The sequence below is a fragment of the Diuraphis noxia genome, unplaced genomic scaffold, assembly GCF_037042655.1.
Source record: "Diuraphis noxia isolate RWA-SAM2 unplaced genomic scaffold, SU_Dnox_SAM2 contig0005, whole genome shotgun sequence".
Lineage (NCBI taxonomy): Eukaryota > Metazoa > Arthropoda > Insecta > Hemiptera > Aphididae > Diuraphis > Diuraphis noxia.
The window spans coordinates 19,590,076-19,611,550 of record NW_028301715.1 but is presented as its reverse complement, the minus strand read 5'-3'; the positions used below and the strand labels follow the sequence as shown (position 1 = coordinate 19,611,550).

Below are 21,475 nucleotides of genomic sequence, written 5' to 3'. Positions count from 1 at the left end.
TGAAATTTTAAGTATAGGTTGTCATTTGAAAACCAAAAGTTGATAATGGTTTACCTGATTATATTAAAAAAATGTATAGTTCTAGAACAAGATAGATCTAAAATTTTGAAGAAAAAAAATTCGAAAAAAGTCAATAGTTTTTGAAATAATGAGTTTTGTTTGATAAAAGAATCATCCTGAATATATATATATATAGATTGTGTCTGATCAAGGACGACTAATCCGCATAGTGTAAGTATAATATAAATAAATAAATGTAGGTAATATGTAACAGTAGGTACCTGGATACGGATAATATATTGTACTGCCTATATATAATATAATGACCACTGTGTTTTAAAAATTAAATTCGACATCGATAACCATGTGTAGGTTTATCTACTTAAAGGTATATATGAAATGTAGTATAGCAGTGGTTGTTTCAATATTTGATCGAGGGATGATTTGCACCGCGAAGTCATCGTCGGGCGACGGTGGAAGATTGATTTTCGGCGGCGGTCTTTTTGTGCTGTGCAGCATCACCCACGGGGACCCGGCGCTTCCGATTTCTTTTGTGCGAAACCGCTAATGATGTGACCGCGCGGTAACCGAGGTGTTGGTCAGCGTTTCAACGGCGAGGTCGGGTGGTCCGAGCTCGCCGACAAACGCGGCGATAGTGTTGATTATCGAATGGCACGTACAAAAGACGCGAGTGAAAAAAATTAATAATGTTCTCGTTGGCGATTTAAACAAATGCCGATGCGCCTGCAGTGCCGATTAATAAATTAGTCAGCACGTGACCGACGCCAAATCGACCGATCCGAGAACGCGAACTGAAATAAACACCATCAATCGGGGAAAGAATATGATATTATCATATTAACTCGCAGTTATATATAGGTATCACACGTTTATGCCGATTTTATCGAGCCGATTTATAATTATTGCTGTCCTAGACCAGGCAATGATAAACAAAATCCATCCATGGCCCGTGGCGTAACATTAATGCACGAGAACAGCAGTAATTACAAAAAAAAGGGTGAAAGTAGTTAATTGCTCTGTTGTACAGTATGCGCATATTATGATGACTGATAAATGCACGTCGTCATTGAGTACCTACCTAAGTCAGTACTAATGTATAACGATATGTGTTACACTTGAATTTAATCATGAATTGTACAGAATATGTAAAACGATTCTGAGTGAAGATGGTCTGTCAGATTAGTATTGATGTAGGCAGATTTGTATATAACTATTAAAGTAATTTTTTTAATTATTACAGCAAACATGATGGTACTTTGAGTTGGTTTTTGCCCGAAGCATTGCATTTGAAAATCTCATTGCACGTGTTTTTAAACATTATGTAAAAGTTTCAAGTCTCCGAGAATGTGATTTTTAATCGCAAAAAAAATAACTAATTATTGTTATTATCTATACGTTTACATGTGTCTGTTTTCGTCCAAATTTGAACTTCAAATTGTCTGTAGAACAAAAATTGTGCGTATTACGTATCTTACGTAAGCTCTCGTATTTTAAGTTAAAGCAATTATAATTAAAAATCAATTTTAAATTTACACGACTGCAATTTATATTAACGAGACACCATAATCTGAAAATTAAAAGTATGCTCAGAGTATTTACGTACATCACAATATACGTACACTGATGCTATTATATAAAGGTCGAAACTCTGAGCAGAGAATCGAGATGGAGCAAATAACACAAAAGCCGTCTACACGGATATACCCGTCTACGTTTAAGCGTTTCCCTTGTACAAGGGTCAACGTGTTCCCACAGATCAGACCTGAAAAAAACGACGTCGTCGCATTATCGGACTACAACAATGGGAAACGGGCTGCAACAGGTAGCCGTGGCAGTCGCACGAATCGAGGTAGGTCCTCCAGAAAAACACGGAAAATAACAATAACACAATGGCTATACGTCTAGGGTGTCTGAATCGTTAAAATAAATATCATATTGTGTGTCGGGTGTCGCGGGAAATATAATAATAATAACAATAATAGTCATATTTTGGCGCCCCCGGCTTCACGATTTTTTTTCCCGACTTATATCATCATTATTTTATTATTTAAATAATCGGTATTTCGATTGCGTAGAACTTGAATTTCAGCTCATACCGGTGTCTCGCTGGTCGGGGAAATAAAAATATATTAATTGTTGTGCACGGTCGAAAATCGATTATGAATCGTTTTTGCAAGGGGTTGGAAAAACAATTATATTTAAGATGAGTGAGATGTTATTATTTATTGCTGTATTTTTTTTCCGTCCAGTTTCAATATTTCTTAAACCCCTTGACAAATTGCATATTATAGAGACCGCCCGACCGTTGGTAGCTATTATCTAAATATATATATATACCTTTGCCGTATATGCGATTGAAATATTACGTCGAGTTTTTTGGTCATTAAGACCTCGCGGGAGGGTCGAAAGGATTGAGAACGGGATACGAATTGCCACCCGCTTCGCAGTAAACGTTAATCGGAATCGAGATGTATACGTATTTCGCGTAAAAATATTATATTGTCTACCGCGGTGTAATATATAGCCATTATATAATATTTATATATAGGTATTCGTGAAGTAAGTTAAAATCACTTCAACAAAATAATAATTAAACGCTCTTTGCATTGAAAAGGATTCGTTCATGATGTGGATGCCTTCATAATATAAAATTTATGAAATAAATGCATTTTTTCTTTGATGCGTAGCACAAACCTAACAAATTATAGAAAAATCAATTATCATTTTTCTATAGAAAAAACAATTTTTTTTATACGCCCATCAGTCCTATACTGATATTTGGTTTTTGATATTTATTATTTGAACTACAATTAGTAAAATTCGTTTTTCTAAGAATGTTCTAAAAAAATAATCCCAGTGCAACATTATTGAAATTAATTAACATTGTATTATTGATATTATTCATATAATGTAGCTGGTTGATGAATAAGACGCGTACGAGGTAGGTACCAATAATTTGGTCGTTAAATTTTTTTCAACTGTCTCGTTTGAAAAGGTATGGGAGGCGGCTATATAACGTGTATATACATCTTGTTGTTTGTCATAACGATGATATTTTAAGATATTTTGATGGTTGACTATGGTTTTGTACATAAAATTGTTTATTATATTGTATGAACTGGTACGTATATTGTATATATTATATGTACATTATACATGTAATATAATAATATATAGGTAGCAGTGTATATTAAATTTTTTAACTACTAACTGGTTTGATAAATTATTATGCCCATTAAAATATTATAGGTACTTAAAGGCAGTATATGTAAATTATTATGTACATATATGTATTATATTACCCCTGCTTGACCAATTTTATTGGAAAATAAAACGTTGGTTGTTTTTGTTGTTTGACATCTTAACTACAATCAAATCGTCAAATATATGTTTCATATGCCTAGGGGGAACATTTAATAAAAAAAATATATGTATATAATATAATACCTACATTTTTGAAATAAAAATATATAATAATAAAATGAAGCTATTTGCAGTGGTGCGTATATTTAAAAAAAAAAAAACCAAAATCAAACAAATTTATGAAATATAAAATGTAATTACTAATTAAGTATAGTTTTTTTAAATATATTTAACCCAATTTTACAGCCAGAATAATATAACATGTATTACATTATAATGAACATGTGACAAACATGCGTTATTTCTGAATGAAATGTACAATTATTTACTATTTCGGTTGCACGAAACGTTACCTACTGCAGCAGATCTATACATTCATCTTTTGAGTATCTCGAAGTACAATGACGTGATGTCTGCAATATAGTAAAAAACTAAATAAATACGCATTTCATTCCTATATAATATAGTGCAGGTTCTGTGGTTTGACAAAAAATAACTATTGTCCAGCATATCCAGTTTTGCAATACCATGCGGTGCTCGATATCCACAATAGTATATATTATTATCTGTTGCACAGCATGGTTTGGCTACCGTAATACAATAACTGTAATGAATACGTAAACGTTTAGACCTTGTTACATCCGGGTCACGAATTTGAAAACATATAATTCTGATTTTCGTCGAATATCGCATAAGTTCGTGGTACTCTATTATAGTGTCTTGCGTTATATTTACGGGTTTGGTGGATAGCGGTCAACTGACAACTCGCTGAGCTACAACTGCAGATACAGAAGAAGAATATTCCAAAAGTCCAGGGCTTAAAAAATCCAAACTTGAAAATTCACGTCCTATATAAAAAATATCACCACCTCACGTGCTGACAATAATTTTCACATCGTCGTCATTGTATATAATATAGGTGTTGTATATTCTGTGAAAATTGACTAACCTACCTACCTGTATATCATTATAGGACCATAGTTTGAGATTCGTGTGAGGGGGCTAAAGCTCTGCAGGTCCGACCCTTATGAGACTATGTTGTGAATGTGGAAAATCTCAAGTTTTTTCGGAGGAGGTGATGGCTACACAACAGTTAGGTACGTGTTGTGCTTATAGACTTGCGCAGCCCTTCCACTATTAGCGTCTACGACGACCATAAATAGCATTATTATATATTATAACATTTTTTTCGTATGTTTTAGGGTTGCGGCAGACGGACACGTATGTATATAGCGCAACAATAATATCACTATATTATATGCCATTACTGTCGTCGTCCATCAGGGAAAATATAAACGCGCGAGCCCGTGCAAAAACAGCACTGCGCTCTTTTCGAGTTCTGGCGAGTTGGGTGTGATGTGCATGGTCGGGGGGGTGCAATCGTCGCGGTCCGCGTGCGCGCAACAAAGACCCGCGCGCGTATATTATATACAAGAAAATTATATAGGCAGGCGGCTGCAATATTATATACAATCGGGGCGGCGGCAAGTCAGCGGCGGTGGCGAACGCGTTGTTTTCGGGGCACGCGACCAACAGTTGGTTAGCGGTACGTCGCGTACCTATACACACACACACTTGTATAATGTGTACAAGTGTGTGTACTTGCACATGGAAACATCACAGCTGTGTACAATGAACCATAGACACTGATGAGTAGAACCGCCGCCACCGCCGCCATAATAATAATAACATGACAGCACCCCGTGCAGTGTGTGCGTACTATGTACTTTTTATATTATTTTCATTTAGATGTGTACATGTATATAATATAATACGCTGTTTTCCCCATTTACGATTTCACCGGACTGACGAATATTATTAATACGCGTTGCGACGTAATTAAACCGTTGGAAAAAAAAGAGCGGGTTACACCTGCCCCGGACGTTGCGCACACGACCCGTCAGTGCCCGGAGTTAGGGGGTGGGGGACCAATGGGCCCGTTAATCGGATACGTCGAGTACCGCCCAGAAAGACCGTGGAAAATCATATATCGCGCTGCCTCGGGATTTTCACTGGAAATACGTATTATGTGTGTGTGTGAGCTGAGAGAGAGAAACAGAGTCTTCCTGGTTTGTATTTGATATATCGAATAATGCTATACTGCATATATATATATATATATATACAAGTATGTGAAATATATTTGTGATTTTGGGGATACCTTTACAATATAACCGTCACATCAAATTATGTCGACAAGAATCACCGAACATCGTTGTATATAATATAGTTGGTGGTCGTAACCAAATTATAGTTGCAAACCTTCTGTTTCAAACAATAACGATCGCAGATGTGTGATGTGTAGCTAAGATTTCACAAAGTGTGATCTGCTGTCGGAGATCGTTTAAATATAGTTTCTATTCCACAATTTGCAATATTCTGTTGATGTTATTGTTACCTATATAGATAATATCGAAATAATCGCTTTTTTATTTACACATACTATTTTCAGTATATATTTTTATGAAATATTTATATTGTTTTTATTTCGTGTTTCAATCAAAGTGAGAAAATAATAAGTAAAAAATATTATGCCTGACCTAAACTATAATATAACGTATGTAAAATGCTATACTTATTATTAGTTATTACTTACAATATCATTTGTTTGTACGAAATTTGAATTTCGATTAATAGTCTATATCTAATAGTTAATATTTTAAATTGAGGCGGAAATAAGTGTGAAGTTCAATAGATCATGGATTGTAGATTTTTTGAGCTCGACAGAGTAGTGTATTATGGCGATCCGACGGTCGATCCTAGTTGTCAACACGTAATTTTTGTTCGACCAGATTGTTGTTGTTAATATTTATATATTTTGTAGTTATAATTAATAAGTCGGTTTTCATAATTACGTTGGAAATGTAAAACGTAAAAGTAGATATAGTCGTGTTTTCCGCCGCAAAACTGCCCGTTACAAAAATGAGTCTATCAAATTGGAAACGATTTTTTTCGTATAAACATCAATTATAATGCTCGTAGCTCAGAATGATCAATACATACCAACCACACTAAAAATTTAAAACATTCAATCTGGGTATCTTCCTAGTGAGATTAAATTTAACAATGAACATTTGACTAGGTATCTTCATAGTAGTGCATGCAGTTATTTAACAATTTAACATTATTTATTATAATATTGGCGCAATTTGTTCAATATAATATTATTATACTATAACTATACTCTTTCAAGTTTCAACCACGATTTATTGTACGTCCATACGAGTTTCACACATACATATTAAGGTTCAAACCGACGAAAACGACAACCGAAACATGGTGATATAATATGTATAGTCACTCGAGTATAAAAACGATTTATACAATTAAATGTTTTATTTGAAACAGACAGACGTTATCACTTATACGAATTAAACAAGTATATATATTATTATATACCTGTATTATAAATTATGATATTGCAATACAGGTAAAACATCAGAAATTATAAGTATAATTTTTTAGCAAGTATACAAGTGAGAACTTTCAACGGGATATTTTTGAATTTAAAGTAGTTGACTTACAAACTAATAGGTACTTATTTTTACTTTTTTGAATGTCGTTTGTGATACACGAATTTTTTCGACTGTTTGTTTCAGGTGGACAGAACGCCGATAAACTTTTGACTGTACTCAAAATCAAACTATTTATTTTCTCTCTAGTTTCTGAAATTATGATGCAGTTTTTCTTTGAGAACATATTCAAGTCACGTGTCAAATATACCGAAACACATCGAAAATAAAAATTAAATTGTACAATGAACTCGCTTGTATCTCAAAATATATAAATATATCTTATTATATTTCATTTATCAGGTATAACCTAAAGAACATTTTGGTCTTATATATTATGTTCGTATTCGTATTCGCTTATTATTGCCACTTATGGTTATACACTTCTTACCAAAATGTAGGTACTATATATGAACTGGAATCATCTATAACGGAATCCGTTGATCCGCATTATATACGATTGCCGTTATTGTTTAAAAATAAAAAAAATATTCATACAAGGATCTTGTTCGGTATAATAAGATGTCCCGGATCGAAATAAATTGTATTTGTCGAGGAAAATTATCGTCGTATTATGTGTCTGTTAAAATAAGGCATTTGAATTTGGACAGTGTCGATCTGACAACCATAAAATGATAACCTCACGTAAAAAAAAATATATATACATATATCTTCTATTGATTTCCTTTGCAAACAATAATATATCATTATGTGACGGTTTCGCTCGGATCACGCGAGTTTCGATTCCACACAAAAACGGGAAGTCTGCAGTTTTCATGGCCCTACCGCTTTACAGGGTATTCAGTAATCTGCAATACCCGTAGAGTGCCTAGCCTACCTACCACGTACCTGTTGTATTATTATTTGATCTCATAATAATAATATTATATAGGACAACAATACGTTTGAGTTCTTGGATTTCCTTTTTTTTTTTTACTCATGTTTATTATCGTCCTCGACTAACACGATACGTTTATAGTGTTTATACTTAATAATGCGCTGTTTATAATAGGTTAACGGGTCTTGTCTTTGACACTGGAAGTCACTTATAACACTATTATTCTCGGCGTCACTTTGTAGCAAATTGTAACGTTATTTTAACATTTCTATAACTTAATACGAAAACCAACTTATGTACATAATATATGAAAACGTATTGGATGATTTATCACAAATTTCGGAATAAAAATCCCTGGAAAAAACCCCTGACAAGCAATTCCGGAAAAAAATTCCTGACCGAAAGAAAAAACTCCCAGACTACAATATTATAAGTGAAAATGTTTGAACACTTAATTTTTTTTTAAATGCAAATAATTAGTTAAATTATTATTTATATTTTATTTTATTTTATAGATTTTACAGCAGAAAACATGGTTAAACACAGTCGTAAATATTATAAACGTAAAGTATAGGTAACTAAACAAATTAATATACATAATAAATCATTTTCATTTTTCAAACCTTTACTATAATATTTTGTTTTATATTACGATATTATAAAAAATTAAATCTCCGAAATAAAGTATTACGTTTCTTAATATAACATTTTTTTTTTAAATTTAATAATTCGCAATATTAGAAAACAGTCTAATAATTAACTGTGAGTACCTAAATTAAAACTATTGTTTGATAATTATTTTTATTATCTTTTAAATATAATATTGTATCAATAAAGTAAAACTCTTAAGAAAGTCTTCAGATAATTATATTTACATTATCGTCGATTTTTAACGGGGATAGGGCCAAAAATATAGAACAGACATAACATTTTTTCGACACTATTTTCGTGGCGGCCCATTCTGTAGTTATAGGTTCCTATATATTTTTACAAAAATTTATTCAAATTTTCTAAAAATAATAATCTAAATTACATTAAAAAATTAATCTGCCATAAATTATTATTTTAAAATGCTATTATAATTCTTTAACAGTCTATTAATATATTCGTAAAAACAAGTATAGGTAACCTTTAAAATGTTTGATTACATTACGTAATATATATAGTGTGTCAATCTGCAGTTTGATGTGATATTCTAATAACAATAATAATTGTATTATTGTATTTAATATTTATACAAAATATCCCAATATGCTTACAAGTATAAACATGAATTATAATATGTACCTAAGCAGACGTGTAATGTTGTGTGCGTGTGTCCAAAAACTGTATTTACAGTGCGTGACAAAATAATTAATAGTATTTGGTTACACGGCCATTAAATTTAAAACAACCCCAAAAACGTTCTGGTTACCGACTAATAATAATAAATAAAACGTTACTATATGTTTTGTATGTGTACAGTTTTCAGTCGAGATCAGATATCCGGAGATGCTTATACTCGAATTATATAGATTTATTTGCTAGCGGATGAATCGCGGATGTACGATTTAACTCCGGTCGACTCTCGTCGTCGTGTTCCTATTCGTCTGTTTTTTTTATACTCATCGCAATGGTCTAATTTAAAGGTTAGGTAGGTATAATAGTTAGGTACCATGTACGCTTAACGTACATCGCATGTGTACATAATAATATTATGTTATATATACTATACGCCTACCGTTTTCGGAGACGTCTTTTCGGGATATCCGTGTCGTGAAATCGTGTGTGATCCGCAAAGAAATCGCGTTATTTCGCATTTATTCAAACCCGATGAACCGTATCCGGAACCACATAATATATTATACGCGTAGTAGGTATACACACATATTATGATGTTGTGTACATATACACACGCACCGGATTGTTTGTTTTTGGCGAAAATCTTTTATGTTTTCGCACGGAAAAGAAATGCCGGGCCATTGTTCGAGATCGATCGGAAATTAGTTCCGTACCGTCCCGACAAGAGACGACGCCGCCATCACCATCATCGTCGTCATCGACGATCGCTGGCGGCGGCGGCGGCGGCGGCATTGCGTGTTACAAGAATACAAATAATTACAATTATCCTTCTTTTAGGAATATACACTAAAGGACGCCGCCACCCGCGCAATAAGACACACAATAGAGCGACGTGGACGAAAAAAAAAAATATATATATATATCGAACGATTTCCAATATTATCCAAAATGCACTTAAACATCACGAATTGTGTATGTTGTTGTTGTGGTTTTTTTCTGATACTCGAAATTCGAGTTACACTTTTATGGGTCAGGTATATACACTTTTATATTAAATAACATATTATACATTATATTATGTATTGAATAGCAATTTTAAAACATAAAATAGTTTATAAATAATTTGAGGTATATTATTACGAATGGCCTATAAGCGAAGCATTTCACTTTCGTATATACGCTATAATATAATAATATTATGTAGGTATTACACAGTTGCCCTCAAGTATTGTATCATCACTATATAATACATATTATGGAGGTATTTAATTGTATTCAATATTCCTGTTCGTTGTGTCGATCGTAATATATCATGTGATGTGTACAACACGTATTGTTATATTATTATTGAATTGTACGGTCGTGTGGTCACGCAACATTCGATTGACAAAATTGATGTGATATTATTTGGAACCCATTAACAAGTGTGTATTATTGTAAAAATAGTTATTAGAACGTGAGAAAAGAAAGATATTTTGAGGGTGGATAGATGAGCGAAAAAAAATGAATAATTCTTTTCCGTGTTATTTATCGAAACACAGCATAAATACGCCTTTAGACATAAATTGAATATAAATTATACTATTGATAGCTATTAGATGATATGGATAGAAAACCTGACTACCAGACAGTTTTGAGTTATATTTTTTCGAGATTAACGAATTATCTATTATAGTAAGTCAATGTTACTATTTTCCGTTTAGAAGTGATGTCCCGAAAAGTTTGTAAGTGTAAACAATAAACATGTCTTGTCTCAAGATTCGATTTATTGAAACAAAATTGCATAGGTACCCGCAATAAACCGTATTATTTAAACACAATAAATCAAAATATTATCATGCTAACTGTGAAAATGTTAATCTAATTATTTTAAAATACCAAATAATGGGTAGGAATATCCGAATATGTATGCAATTATTGGTATTTTTACATTATATACTATTAAAATTGTCTACCAAGTTTTATTTTAAAAGTAATTTTAACACTTGCACATCGTTTATGACACTTAATATTAGGCTAAAAAAAATAAATGATAAACAGAATAATCATGTTATTGGATATTGTTAATCTCGGATATAATTTGCATATTAAATGACCACTTAGTGAGCAAACTGGTTTACTTTTCTGTATACCACACGTATTGTTTGCATTTAATGACATGTATATACAGGTGTGAAAATCGTTATTTCTGACACGACCGAAAAACGTAATTTTCCGTTCCCTGAAAACTACAAAATGATGAGTACGTTTAATTATTGTATTCATAGTTTTGGCATATTAATTTTATATAATATTTCAAATTATTATTCTCGTATCTACCTAATACCTATAATATAGGTCCTATATAATATATATATATTATAATAGACGTGTTGCAGTACGCGTGGTATAATAATATCATCGTTCCATACCTCAATATATTGTAGGAAACAATAAACGCCCAAAAACGGACTCGGTGGCAACTTAAGCGTGTGATTTATTTTTATTTTTTTTGGGGGGAAAAAACTCGATTTTTTTCACCCGAATCGCGTTTGGTCCGTCCGTGTCGATTATGTTCACACGATTTGGCGTGTACCACTAATTTGTGTACGGCCGCGCAGACGGGCGGTCTTCTCTTTTTTTTCTTCTACCTTTTCGGACTGAGACTAGTTTTACCGAGCCTAAAAAAACAATGGGTGGGCAGTTTGTTTTTCCCTTCCCCCTTGTCACTCGTTCGTTCTCTCACACTCACACTCACTTTTTCTCCTTCTCCCTCTGTCTCCCACCTCACTCTCTCTCCGTCTGTCATATTTCAATATTATTGCCCCCGTTGTAGGTGGTTCTGGGATCTGGTGACATGGTGCTGCTGGAAACCGATCGGATTATGGTTAACTGCGTGTGTGAGCCACTTCAGACCAGACGAGTTGATTATGTTTCATCTTGTCGTGTTTAAATTTTGTTAGAAAATAAAATAAAAAAATACTAACTATATGAAATCGCAATATTAAATTATATACACGCTATAAGCCATGTTAAAAAAAAATGTACATATAGTAATGATATAGACCGGGCCGGACACAGTCGTACGAAAATTCTCGCCGTGAAAATAAAATTCGTTTGGATTTGACACGTACCTACGGTGTACTATACGGATAGGTCTATAATATAATACGCGCTTATATTATATATTATATAGTTGACTGTAGAAACTCGACAACAATATAATGTGCGTTTGTACGACCGTGTTTTTTCGAACATTTCATAATTATAGGGATAATGAAACACCGCGAAATAAATTATGTTTAATCGAGAAGGTTACGTCAGGTTAGACGGTTTTTTGACTAAACATTATTATATATTTAAGTCTTCTTTTATTTACGAGTTTATGAGATCCACCGTGGAGCAGAACTGTATATTGTGCTGTTGCTAAAGGCTATAGAATATACGTAATTTCTACAGAATACAATATGGCTGTAAACGTGCAAAGTCCGTCAGCTTTGCGTATACGATTTCTTCACTTAAACGAGCGAATGATGTGCAGTCATCTTCCATTTTCGATGTCAACGCGAATGTCTCAAACATAACTATTATTGTTGTGCGTCGGTGTATACGGATAAAACAATAAATTTAGAGGTAGGCCATCGTGGTTTTCCGCGGAATTAATTCGGAAACACATGAAAACACTGTGGCCCACCATCTATATTGTAACAATAAGTGACTATATATAGTTATCTGCGCGTATTGTGCGCAAACAAATGAAATATCGGTCGTTTTACTCTTGAAAATATTGCAAAACATCATTATATTTATGGTGACCGGATATTAAAAAGAAAAAACAGTACATTATAATATGTATAGGCTAATATATCAATATAAATATAACATCAAACATTAAACTCATTTATTTATTATTAAACATCAGTGGCGCCAAACCTTATGTTAATGAAGGACAACTGTCCTACATATAAAATTGGTGGTGACGGAGTGCAAATATTATATTATTATCCTGGAGAATACCTATATTATTTTATAGTATTACAGATCAGTAGAATACAGAATCATTGATCAAACTTCAAATGTAAATTATTTATGTAAGTGATGTAATCGTTTTCTGTTATCGTGATGCGATAGGCCGATAGATAGTATAAGTATAGTATAGATCGCAAAAGCGGTTATCCCGAAAGTTATTTATAACTTCTAAATTTTTATTGTGACTATACAAATATTTTTTGTTCCTGATATAGGGGGGGGGGTTAAACACTAAATGTTTGTCCTATATATTTCTTTTTACTTCGGCGCCACTGTTAAACATAATATGCATCACAGAATTTTAATCTTACTAACAGTGAAAAATAAAATACGTGTTTTTGTATAACTAAACTCATGTGATTTTTATGAAAAACAAAACTTATAATAATAAATACTTAATAAAAAAACAACTTTAGAACTTTTTATGCTATAATATTATAGTTGTGCTTTGTGCAGGGTATTTCAGGGTTTCAAGGTAACATGGAAACAATTATTCTATGTGACCTCGGCAGGAGCTAGACACAATATTGTCTGACGATTTTTTAAGTTATTCACGTATTTTTATGTATTTTTAACCTAAGTCTACGATTCAGTCTAAATTTCGGTTTCAGAACAATGACTAAAAGGTCTAAACGAGTTTAATAAATATTCGATGTATTCAAATCTTATGTTGAGAACATATATTTCCATTTGAAAAATATGCAAGTTTTATTGCACATGCTCACGATGTAATGTTAAAATAGTCAAAAAATGTGTATTTCAGTGTTTCCATAGCTGTTCCCGAAAACTCTATTTCAATTCAATGTCAAATGTCGATGGAGAAAAACAAATTGTATTGTGTTATTTTATTATTTTTTTTTATTAGTTATTGATGTTGTGGACTGTATATATAATTAATTAAGAACGCATTTGATTATAAGTAATAATTAAGCATAATGTGATTTATTTAATTTTTTTTGTGTAACCATTAATATTGTTGGTAATCTTAAATACTACGCGGCGAGTGTCAGCGTTTGGTTTACTGCGTCGCGTTTGACGGAAACAGAAGAACTAAATTGTGTACCTATACAAAATTATGATAAATATTAGTTAATACAAAATAATGCCCGCCTTATCTGCGGTTTTATCGCTATAGCGTTTTTGCTATCGCTCACCCGAACACAAATAATTCTTAATTAAGTATAGTATGTACCGTATGGAATAAATGACTTTCCCGTTGCATATATCTTCTACTCGAGCGAAAATGTGATTAAGAAAAATGAAAAATGAAGAAAATAATATAAAATCAACGGCCCTCGTCAGATGTCACTGCAGTATAGCTCATTTCAATAAAAAACAATTGCTTTTTAATCACGGGAAACCGAGAATGAGCGTTCAAGCATAATTTTATCACTATATGATTATATTTTTTGCTTGAACGCGCTCGCCAAGGGGGTATCATTATTTTGCAGCCCGGGGTTTGACCAAAAATTAAAAATAATCCCAAAATAATATAATGTGATCCCCCAGAACATATTATATAATTGCTCTACGTAAATAGACTGTCGGCGCCGCGTCAATGGACCCGGGTAAATAATATAATAATACATAGGTATACATATCGTACTGATATAATTATAGGTTATGTAACTTATAGTTATAATATACTAGGTAGGTATGTATATGTAGTCGCCCTGGCGCCGCCCAGATTTGTGACAATTCGCGTCGGAACGGTTTCTCTCTCTCTCTCTCACACACACACACACACATACACACTCTTTCGTTTACTCGTTTACCCGCTCGTTGGACCGCGTTTATTCCGTCAAATAAAAAGTAAAATTCTTTTATTTCACTATATATAATATAGTCCGGACAGGGCGCGCGTTGTTATTATCCGCTGATTAGTGTTTTGAAAACGACTCGCACACGCATTATTATACCTAAGTAACGTGTGTAGAAGTATATATATATATGTATATATTATGCGTATGCGTTCCACTCTTGCAAATTATACACACACTCAAAAAAGGTAAGAACCCGTTAGGGTAAAGAAAAACACAAAAATTCGTACACACACACGCGGGCGTTTATATTTGTGTCTAATATATAATATTATAACGATAATAATTAAACTTGTCTGCGAGTACGCGACTGTAATTGCCCGTTTAGGTGGAAAACAAAACCAAGAGGATCCTCAGAGGTAATAATTCTGTACACTATATATATATACTAAATATTATGCGTGCACATCGCGAAATGGTAAAGCACGGCGGTTGATTGACGTACACTGACGACGGAGGGCAATTATTTCGTATTTTTTATAAATATATATATATATATGTATCATCAGAAGTGGACGGTGTGGGTTAGACTCAGGACTCGGCGGACGGGGGGTAAAAAAAATCCGAAATCTCGTACCGATTTTTGGCCCGGTCGAATGCATTGTATATGATTTGGGTACTCGCAAAACCCAAATCTCTCGGACGTAAATTATAATATATTATCATTAAGTGTTGGCATTATATTACTTACTCGGACCAGACCGATGATTTACCGGTCAACCGCAGACTTTCTCACGGTGTATTCGACCTGAGGAATTTCCACCACTGTATACTAATAAAGTAATAACTATCAACGGTGTCTGATAAGTGATAACGTTATTGTAATTGTCGGAACGATAAACCGTTTTGTGTATACACACTTTAGCGAAGGAAATCCGTCTATCGCTGTAAATTATCGTCGAGCATAAAAAAAAATATCGCAATTGAAAATATATATTTCACATATCGAAATCAGCTACAATACATAATACAAAATATAATAATAATAATAATTTAATATATAATTTGTTTAATATTAACGGATGAAATATATTACAACTGAAGAAGTAATTGGGTGAACAAGTCAGCACCATATATTTATATATTATACAAATGTATAATATTACTAATTATTTTATAAATATTGTTGCAGTTATTTGCATATATCAGGGGCGGCCAAACGGTCGATCGCGGACAATTTCATAGTCGATCATGTTAGAATTTATTTTTAGGGACACGCGAACGAATTGTTATCGAATTGTCGATAAGTTTTATCTGTTTGTAATGCCACACTTCAACAAAGCCCAGATCAACAAAATAATATGTTAATTAAACTTATCTAATCAGATTTTAGAAATTATTATTTATTATTATATTATTTTTATTAATAAGTAATAAGTATTAATTAATACTTATTGTATGTTTATATGCACTTTACGCAAGTATGTTTCTTAATAATTATAGTTATTTAATAATAAAAACAATTTCTATAAAAGTCTATCCTCAAAGGTGAAGTATATTTTTAGTAAATCGTGACCAAAAAAGTTTGGCAACCCCTGTTATATATAGCTTTATCCTATTGCAGCCGACACCTGTAGTCAGGGTAATTTAACCAACAGATTAAGTAAAACATATTATAATCTAAAGTCAGAGAACAGCATGTAAGAAAATTATGGAAAATAAATACTTTCAAAATAAAAACGAAAGAAACACAAACATAAAAATTAACCACTAAAACTTTGTGTGGAAATTATCAAATAAATTATAATTTTTTAGTAATAAAAAATATTCTTCGTTTTTATTTATTAAATTTTGAATTTTGTTATTTAAATTAAATTTCAAATAAAGCAAATTTTGTTTTTATGATTTCAAAATTATTTTTGCTTTCGCCCGTAGAAATCACTTCTCAGTAGGAGTTTGCAAATTGTCCCATAATCTATGTTATCAAGTTGATATATTAAACAGTCTTATTTAGGTAATAATAATAATATAATAGAGTAAAAAATTATAATTTTCATTATTAGTTATTATCCTAAACAAAATGTTATTACATTTTTAACGGTGCGATGTATTATTATTTATATTTAAAGTAAAGAAAAAAAAAGTACATATAAAATACAAATTCTCAATTGTTTCTGTATTTGACACGTCGTAGAGTGTGTATTGTTTTTTACGCGCCTTGTTTAGGATAAACAATAATTATTATACCTACCTAATACGATTATTACAATATACATTACCGTTCATTATAATAATAATATTATATCCGCCGCCGTACTTCAGATTATTAGCAGTTGAGTGCAATGATCGTTATTATAATATTTAGACTAAGGGTTAACCCTTGTCAGAAAACGTATCGTTATGAAGCCGTTGGCATTGACGTGTGGAAATGTGCCACTCTTAGCACTGTACTTATATATATATATTCATAATACCTATGCCAAGTATATAATAAATAATAATAATATATAATATTATTTTCTGTGCTACATCCGTCTCCTCCGCTTGTCTATATATCGGTGGCCCTTTAATTATCATTGTTGTTGCAATGCTAACGAACGAACATCACACGTCTCGAAAACCCTACCTATATAATATAATATAGTTACAGAAAAAAAAAATCATAATAATAATAATAATAATAAACCCGAGAAAAAGTATAGCATAACGCCATAAATCGATGCCGTTCAACAATATAACATAATATTATAACTACGTTTTATTGTTGCCCTCGTCGAGTGTACCCACACACATCATAAGGCGTACCATATAGGTACGCAGCAGCGGGTCCGTGAGAAAGACGAGTAGTTCACTCCGACTTTTGTCTTAGACGAGAGATGAAGACTCACCCTTGGTTCCGAGATTTTGGTGTGAACGGAAGTCGTCCGCCATTGTGTTACCCTTTTCTCTTTAGAGATTTTTTTCTTACACTTTTTCTCCGTAACGTGTTGCCTACACTCAATTAACGTCGTATTATTTAACTGCAGCGTGGAGCGGGAAGGGGGAGGGGGAACTCCGAGGGAAAAAAAGGTCAAGAAGTTATAATATTATGTGACGCCCATCATCATCGCTGCACCGCGATAGTATCGGAAATAACATTATCGTCTCCGCCCCGCGTACGTGTTGACGATGATTATGATGATAATAATATTATAATAATGTGTAAAATAATATTATTATTATTATTACGTCGGCGAGTAAAAGAAGTAGGTAATAGTAACAAAAATCGAACAAGCAATCAGATTTCTAGTGTAGACAATTTTGTTGTTGTTTATTGTTGAGCATATACTTTATATTGTATAATATACACAGTAATAATATAATAATAATAATAATAAAAAAACATAATTTTATTTACAAAATATAATATAATTACACTTAACGTCTAAATACAAATACAACATACGTATAAGTTATCACAGTTTTTGGCGAATTGGCTTAACAAGTATACCTAATAATAATAATAATAATAATAATACAATATAATAAATTATAGAGGACGGAAAGGTTTTATATAAAAATATGATCGGGCCTCGATACGAATGACAATTTTTTTGATCTAATTCGGAGGAAAACGTGTCCCCAGCAGATAGACGTGCGCTAAGTCATATTGTATGGTCACGATAATGATAATATTATTAATTATTTACACGCTGTAGGCAACGCGATGGTAGATATACGAAAATATATTGTCATAAAAATAACGCTTACATACTATCCGATTCCATAATAATAATATAATGTACAAAAGACGTCAAAGACGATAATAAACATCAGACTAGGGTGATATACAGCAATAAAATAATAGTAAAAATAATGATAACGTACGATATTATATTATTACTACACTCATGTGACATAATAGCTGCAGTTGTGTGTGCATTCGGAGCCAGTGGCGGATTTTCAACAATTTTCTTTGGTGATTAGGGGATAGACACTGAGGCAAATTAATTTAAATTTAAAAAAAAAAATGTATTAAAAATTGTTATTCAACACCCCCCTCTCCTCCTTAAATTCGCCACCGACTATACTATATGACAAGTATATAATATAAACGACCTGTTCGGTGTATTTATACCAATAATAATACTAATAATATACGATAAAAAAAATACCATATTGAAATCTGTTCAAAGAGAGATGTGTCCTAAATCTATGGTTGAGTCTATGTAGGTAGTCTGAATAATAATAATAATAATAATAAAATAAGCGCATTGAAAAAAACGGACAACATATAGTATATACACAATTTCAAACGATGTATATAAATACAAATATCATCAATTCGTTGTTTAAACAATATAATAATATCATTACGAAAAATTCGCCACGTGACCTATACATAATATAATATGTACATAATATTACACTATTGTTAAATGAGGTTATTTGGTACCTATATATATACGTATATGCACCGTATTCGTTGATTGCAGTTGCAGCACTCGAACGATCACTGGAGCAAATCGTACAGGGCCGTTATGTAAGTCTGGGCCATCTGCAATGTCTCGTACTTGGACAGCTGTCGGTCATTGCCGAGGGTGGGCAACACGGTGCGGAGTCGGTCGAACGCCTTGTTCAGGTTCTGCATGCGCCTCCGTTCCCGAGCGTTGGCCGCCAGGCGCCGTCTCTTCGTCACCTTGTCGGTGCACCCGCCGCCCGCGAGGTCGTCGCCCAGTCCGTCGTCGTAGGCGCCAAAGTCGATGGCCGTCTCGCCGACGCCACAGCCGCCGTACGGCGATTTCGGATCGTCGCCGGCGCACGACGACGACGAGGCCGTCGCCGTGCACGTGGTGACCACCGTGCACGCGGAACCGGCCGGCGAACCGCCTCTCATGCCGCCACCGATCATCGGCGGCGAACCGTCCACGCAGACTGCCTGAGCCGGCGATGCCGTGGCCACGGCCACGACGGCCGACGAAGACGTCCCGCCGCCGTTTGAGAAAGCCGCTTCGTAGACCGCGCGAAGCGTGTCGCTGGCCGACAAGTCGTACTGATCGATGTCGTACCGGTCGCCGCCAAAGTACGCGCCGTAGTTCATGTTCAGTACCGACGCCATTATAATACTATTTAGTGTTATCCGCGTCAGTCGAAAAAAAAAAACGATTATTATTATTTAAAAAAAAAAATATTTGCAACAAGTGGCTTCGTTCTTTGTTGCGATCGATTAAATACGCACTGTACTCGAGTACCTATATGTAGGTAAAATGTAACGCGACGGTCGATTGCGGAAAACTAATCAAATCGCGTCGTCAAAGATCTCGCGTGTGCGGTGAACGAATTCTTGTGTCAATCGTGCGACGGATTACGTGCGTGCGATGTGGTTAGCCGAGAGCTACTGATCGGCCGGAAGGGACCGGTAACGCGTTTTATAAATTCTCCCCACAACACGCTCCGCCCCGGTCTCGCGCGGTCCGACAAATAGAACGCCGCCGCCGCCGCCGCAGCAACAGCACCTACCCTGGTGGTACTGTTTTAATACGTATGCCTACGAGTAAACCGATCGGGTTTGTTATTCTCTCGTAGTATCTCGTCGTCAATACTTACAATAATATTTATAATTTCTGATATTCTTATTATATTAATTGTGCAAAGAAGATTGTTGTTATCTAATATATATATTATATGTATATACAATTCTTAACGATTAGGATAATATGGTAAAACGAATAAAATGTGTAGAATATTTTTATGTATTTATTTATTTTTGAAGTGAAAACTTCTTTAGGCACGTTGGGCACCCCGTATAAGAAAGCATTTGCGAGTGAGGAAAAAAGTATGATCTCGCGACATCGCCACCGCCACCGCGAGTAGATATAATATATACAGTGGTATATATATTTGCGAGCGAGGAAAAAAGTATGATCTCGCGCTACCGCCACCGCGAGTATATATATGTACTGTGGTATATACATTAGTGTATCAAAGTTGTGCGCGCAGCAGACGGCAGTTACGGGAAAACAACAACTCATTTTTGTAATAATTTTGACATGTAATTTTTTTTTCTTTTATGTAAAATAACTGAAATAATTATGTATAGTATTTTATATTGATAAATAAAACAATTCGTGGTAAATTATTTCCTAAGCATTACAAAATTTTTAAAAACGAAGTGAAATTGCAGTTCTAGTATATATACACATACACGCTCACACTTAAGTATAACAGTATATATATACATGTACTCTCGGTGGCGGTGGCGGTGTCGCGATTCCATACTTTTTTTCTCACACGCAAATGCTTTCTTACGGGGTGCCCAACGTGCTTAAGAAGTTTTCACTTCTACCGGCAGTCCCCCGACTGGTTAGGTTTTTTATTTTAAAATTATTATCAGTATTGTTTTCGCTCAGTTTATAATTTGAATATTAAAAAGATGAAAAAAACTAGTGGACGGTATAATGAGTAATTGAATAATTTATTGTTAGTAAAAAATATTGAATTAACACAATATAACTGATATAATTTTAATGTCACTATACGACGCGCAATGATCGGCAATGCTTCCGACGCGTCGTTGAGAATCCATGGACTGGTGACCCGTGCCTTAAAAGTTGTTTCCCGACCCAGGGCGATATCACAAACACCTACTATCTGCACGATAATGATGTCGATTGATAATATTTATTACTTATACATTAAACAAGTATAATATT

The 21,475-nt window shown here is 33.5% G+C and overlaps 1 protein-coding gene across 1 annotated transcript; it reads right to left on the bottom strand.

Annotated features, from left to right (window-relative positions):
* Positions 1-18,154: 18,154 nt before the first annotated feature.
* LOC107171305 (uncharacterized) lies at positions 18,155-20,374 on the bottom strand. Its single transcript, XM_089228350.1, has one exon. It carries the CDS (start codon positions 19,879-19,881, stop codon positions 19,276-19,278), a length of 606 nt encoding a protein of 201 aa, XP_089084476.1. The 5' UTR covers positions 19,882-20,374; the 3' UTR covers positions 18,155-19,275.
* Positions 20,375-21,475: the final 1,101 nt, after the last annotated feature.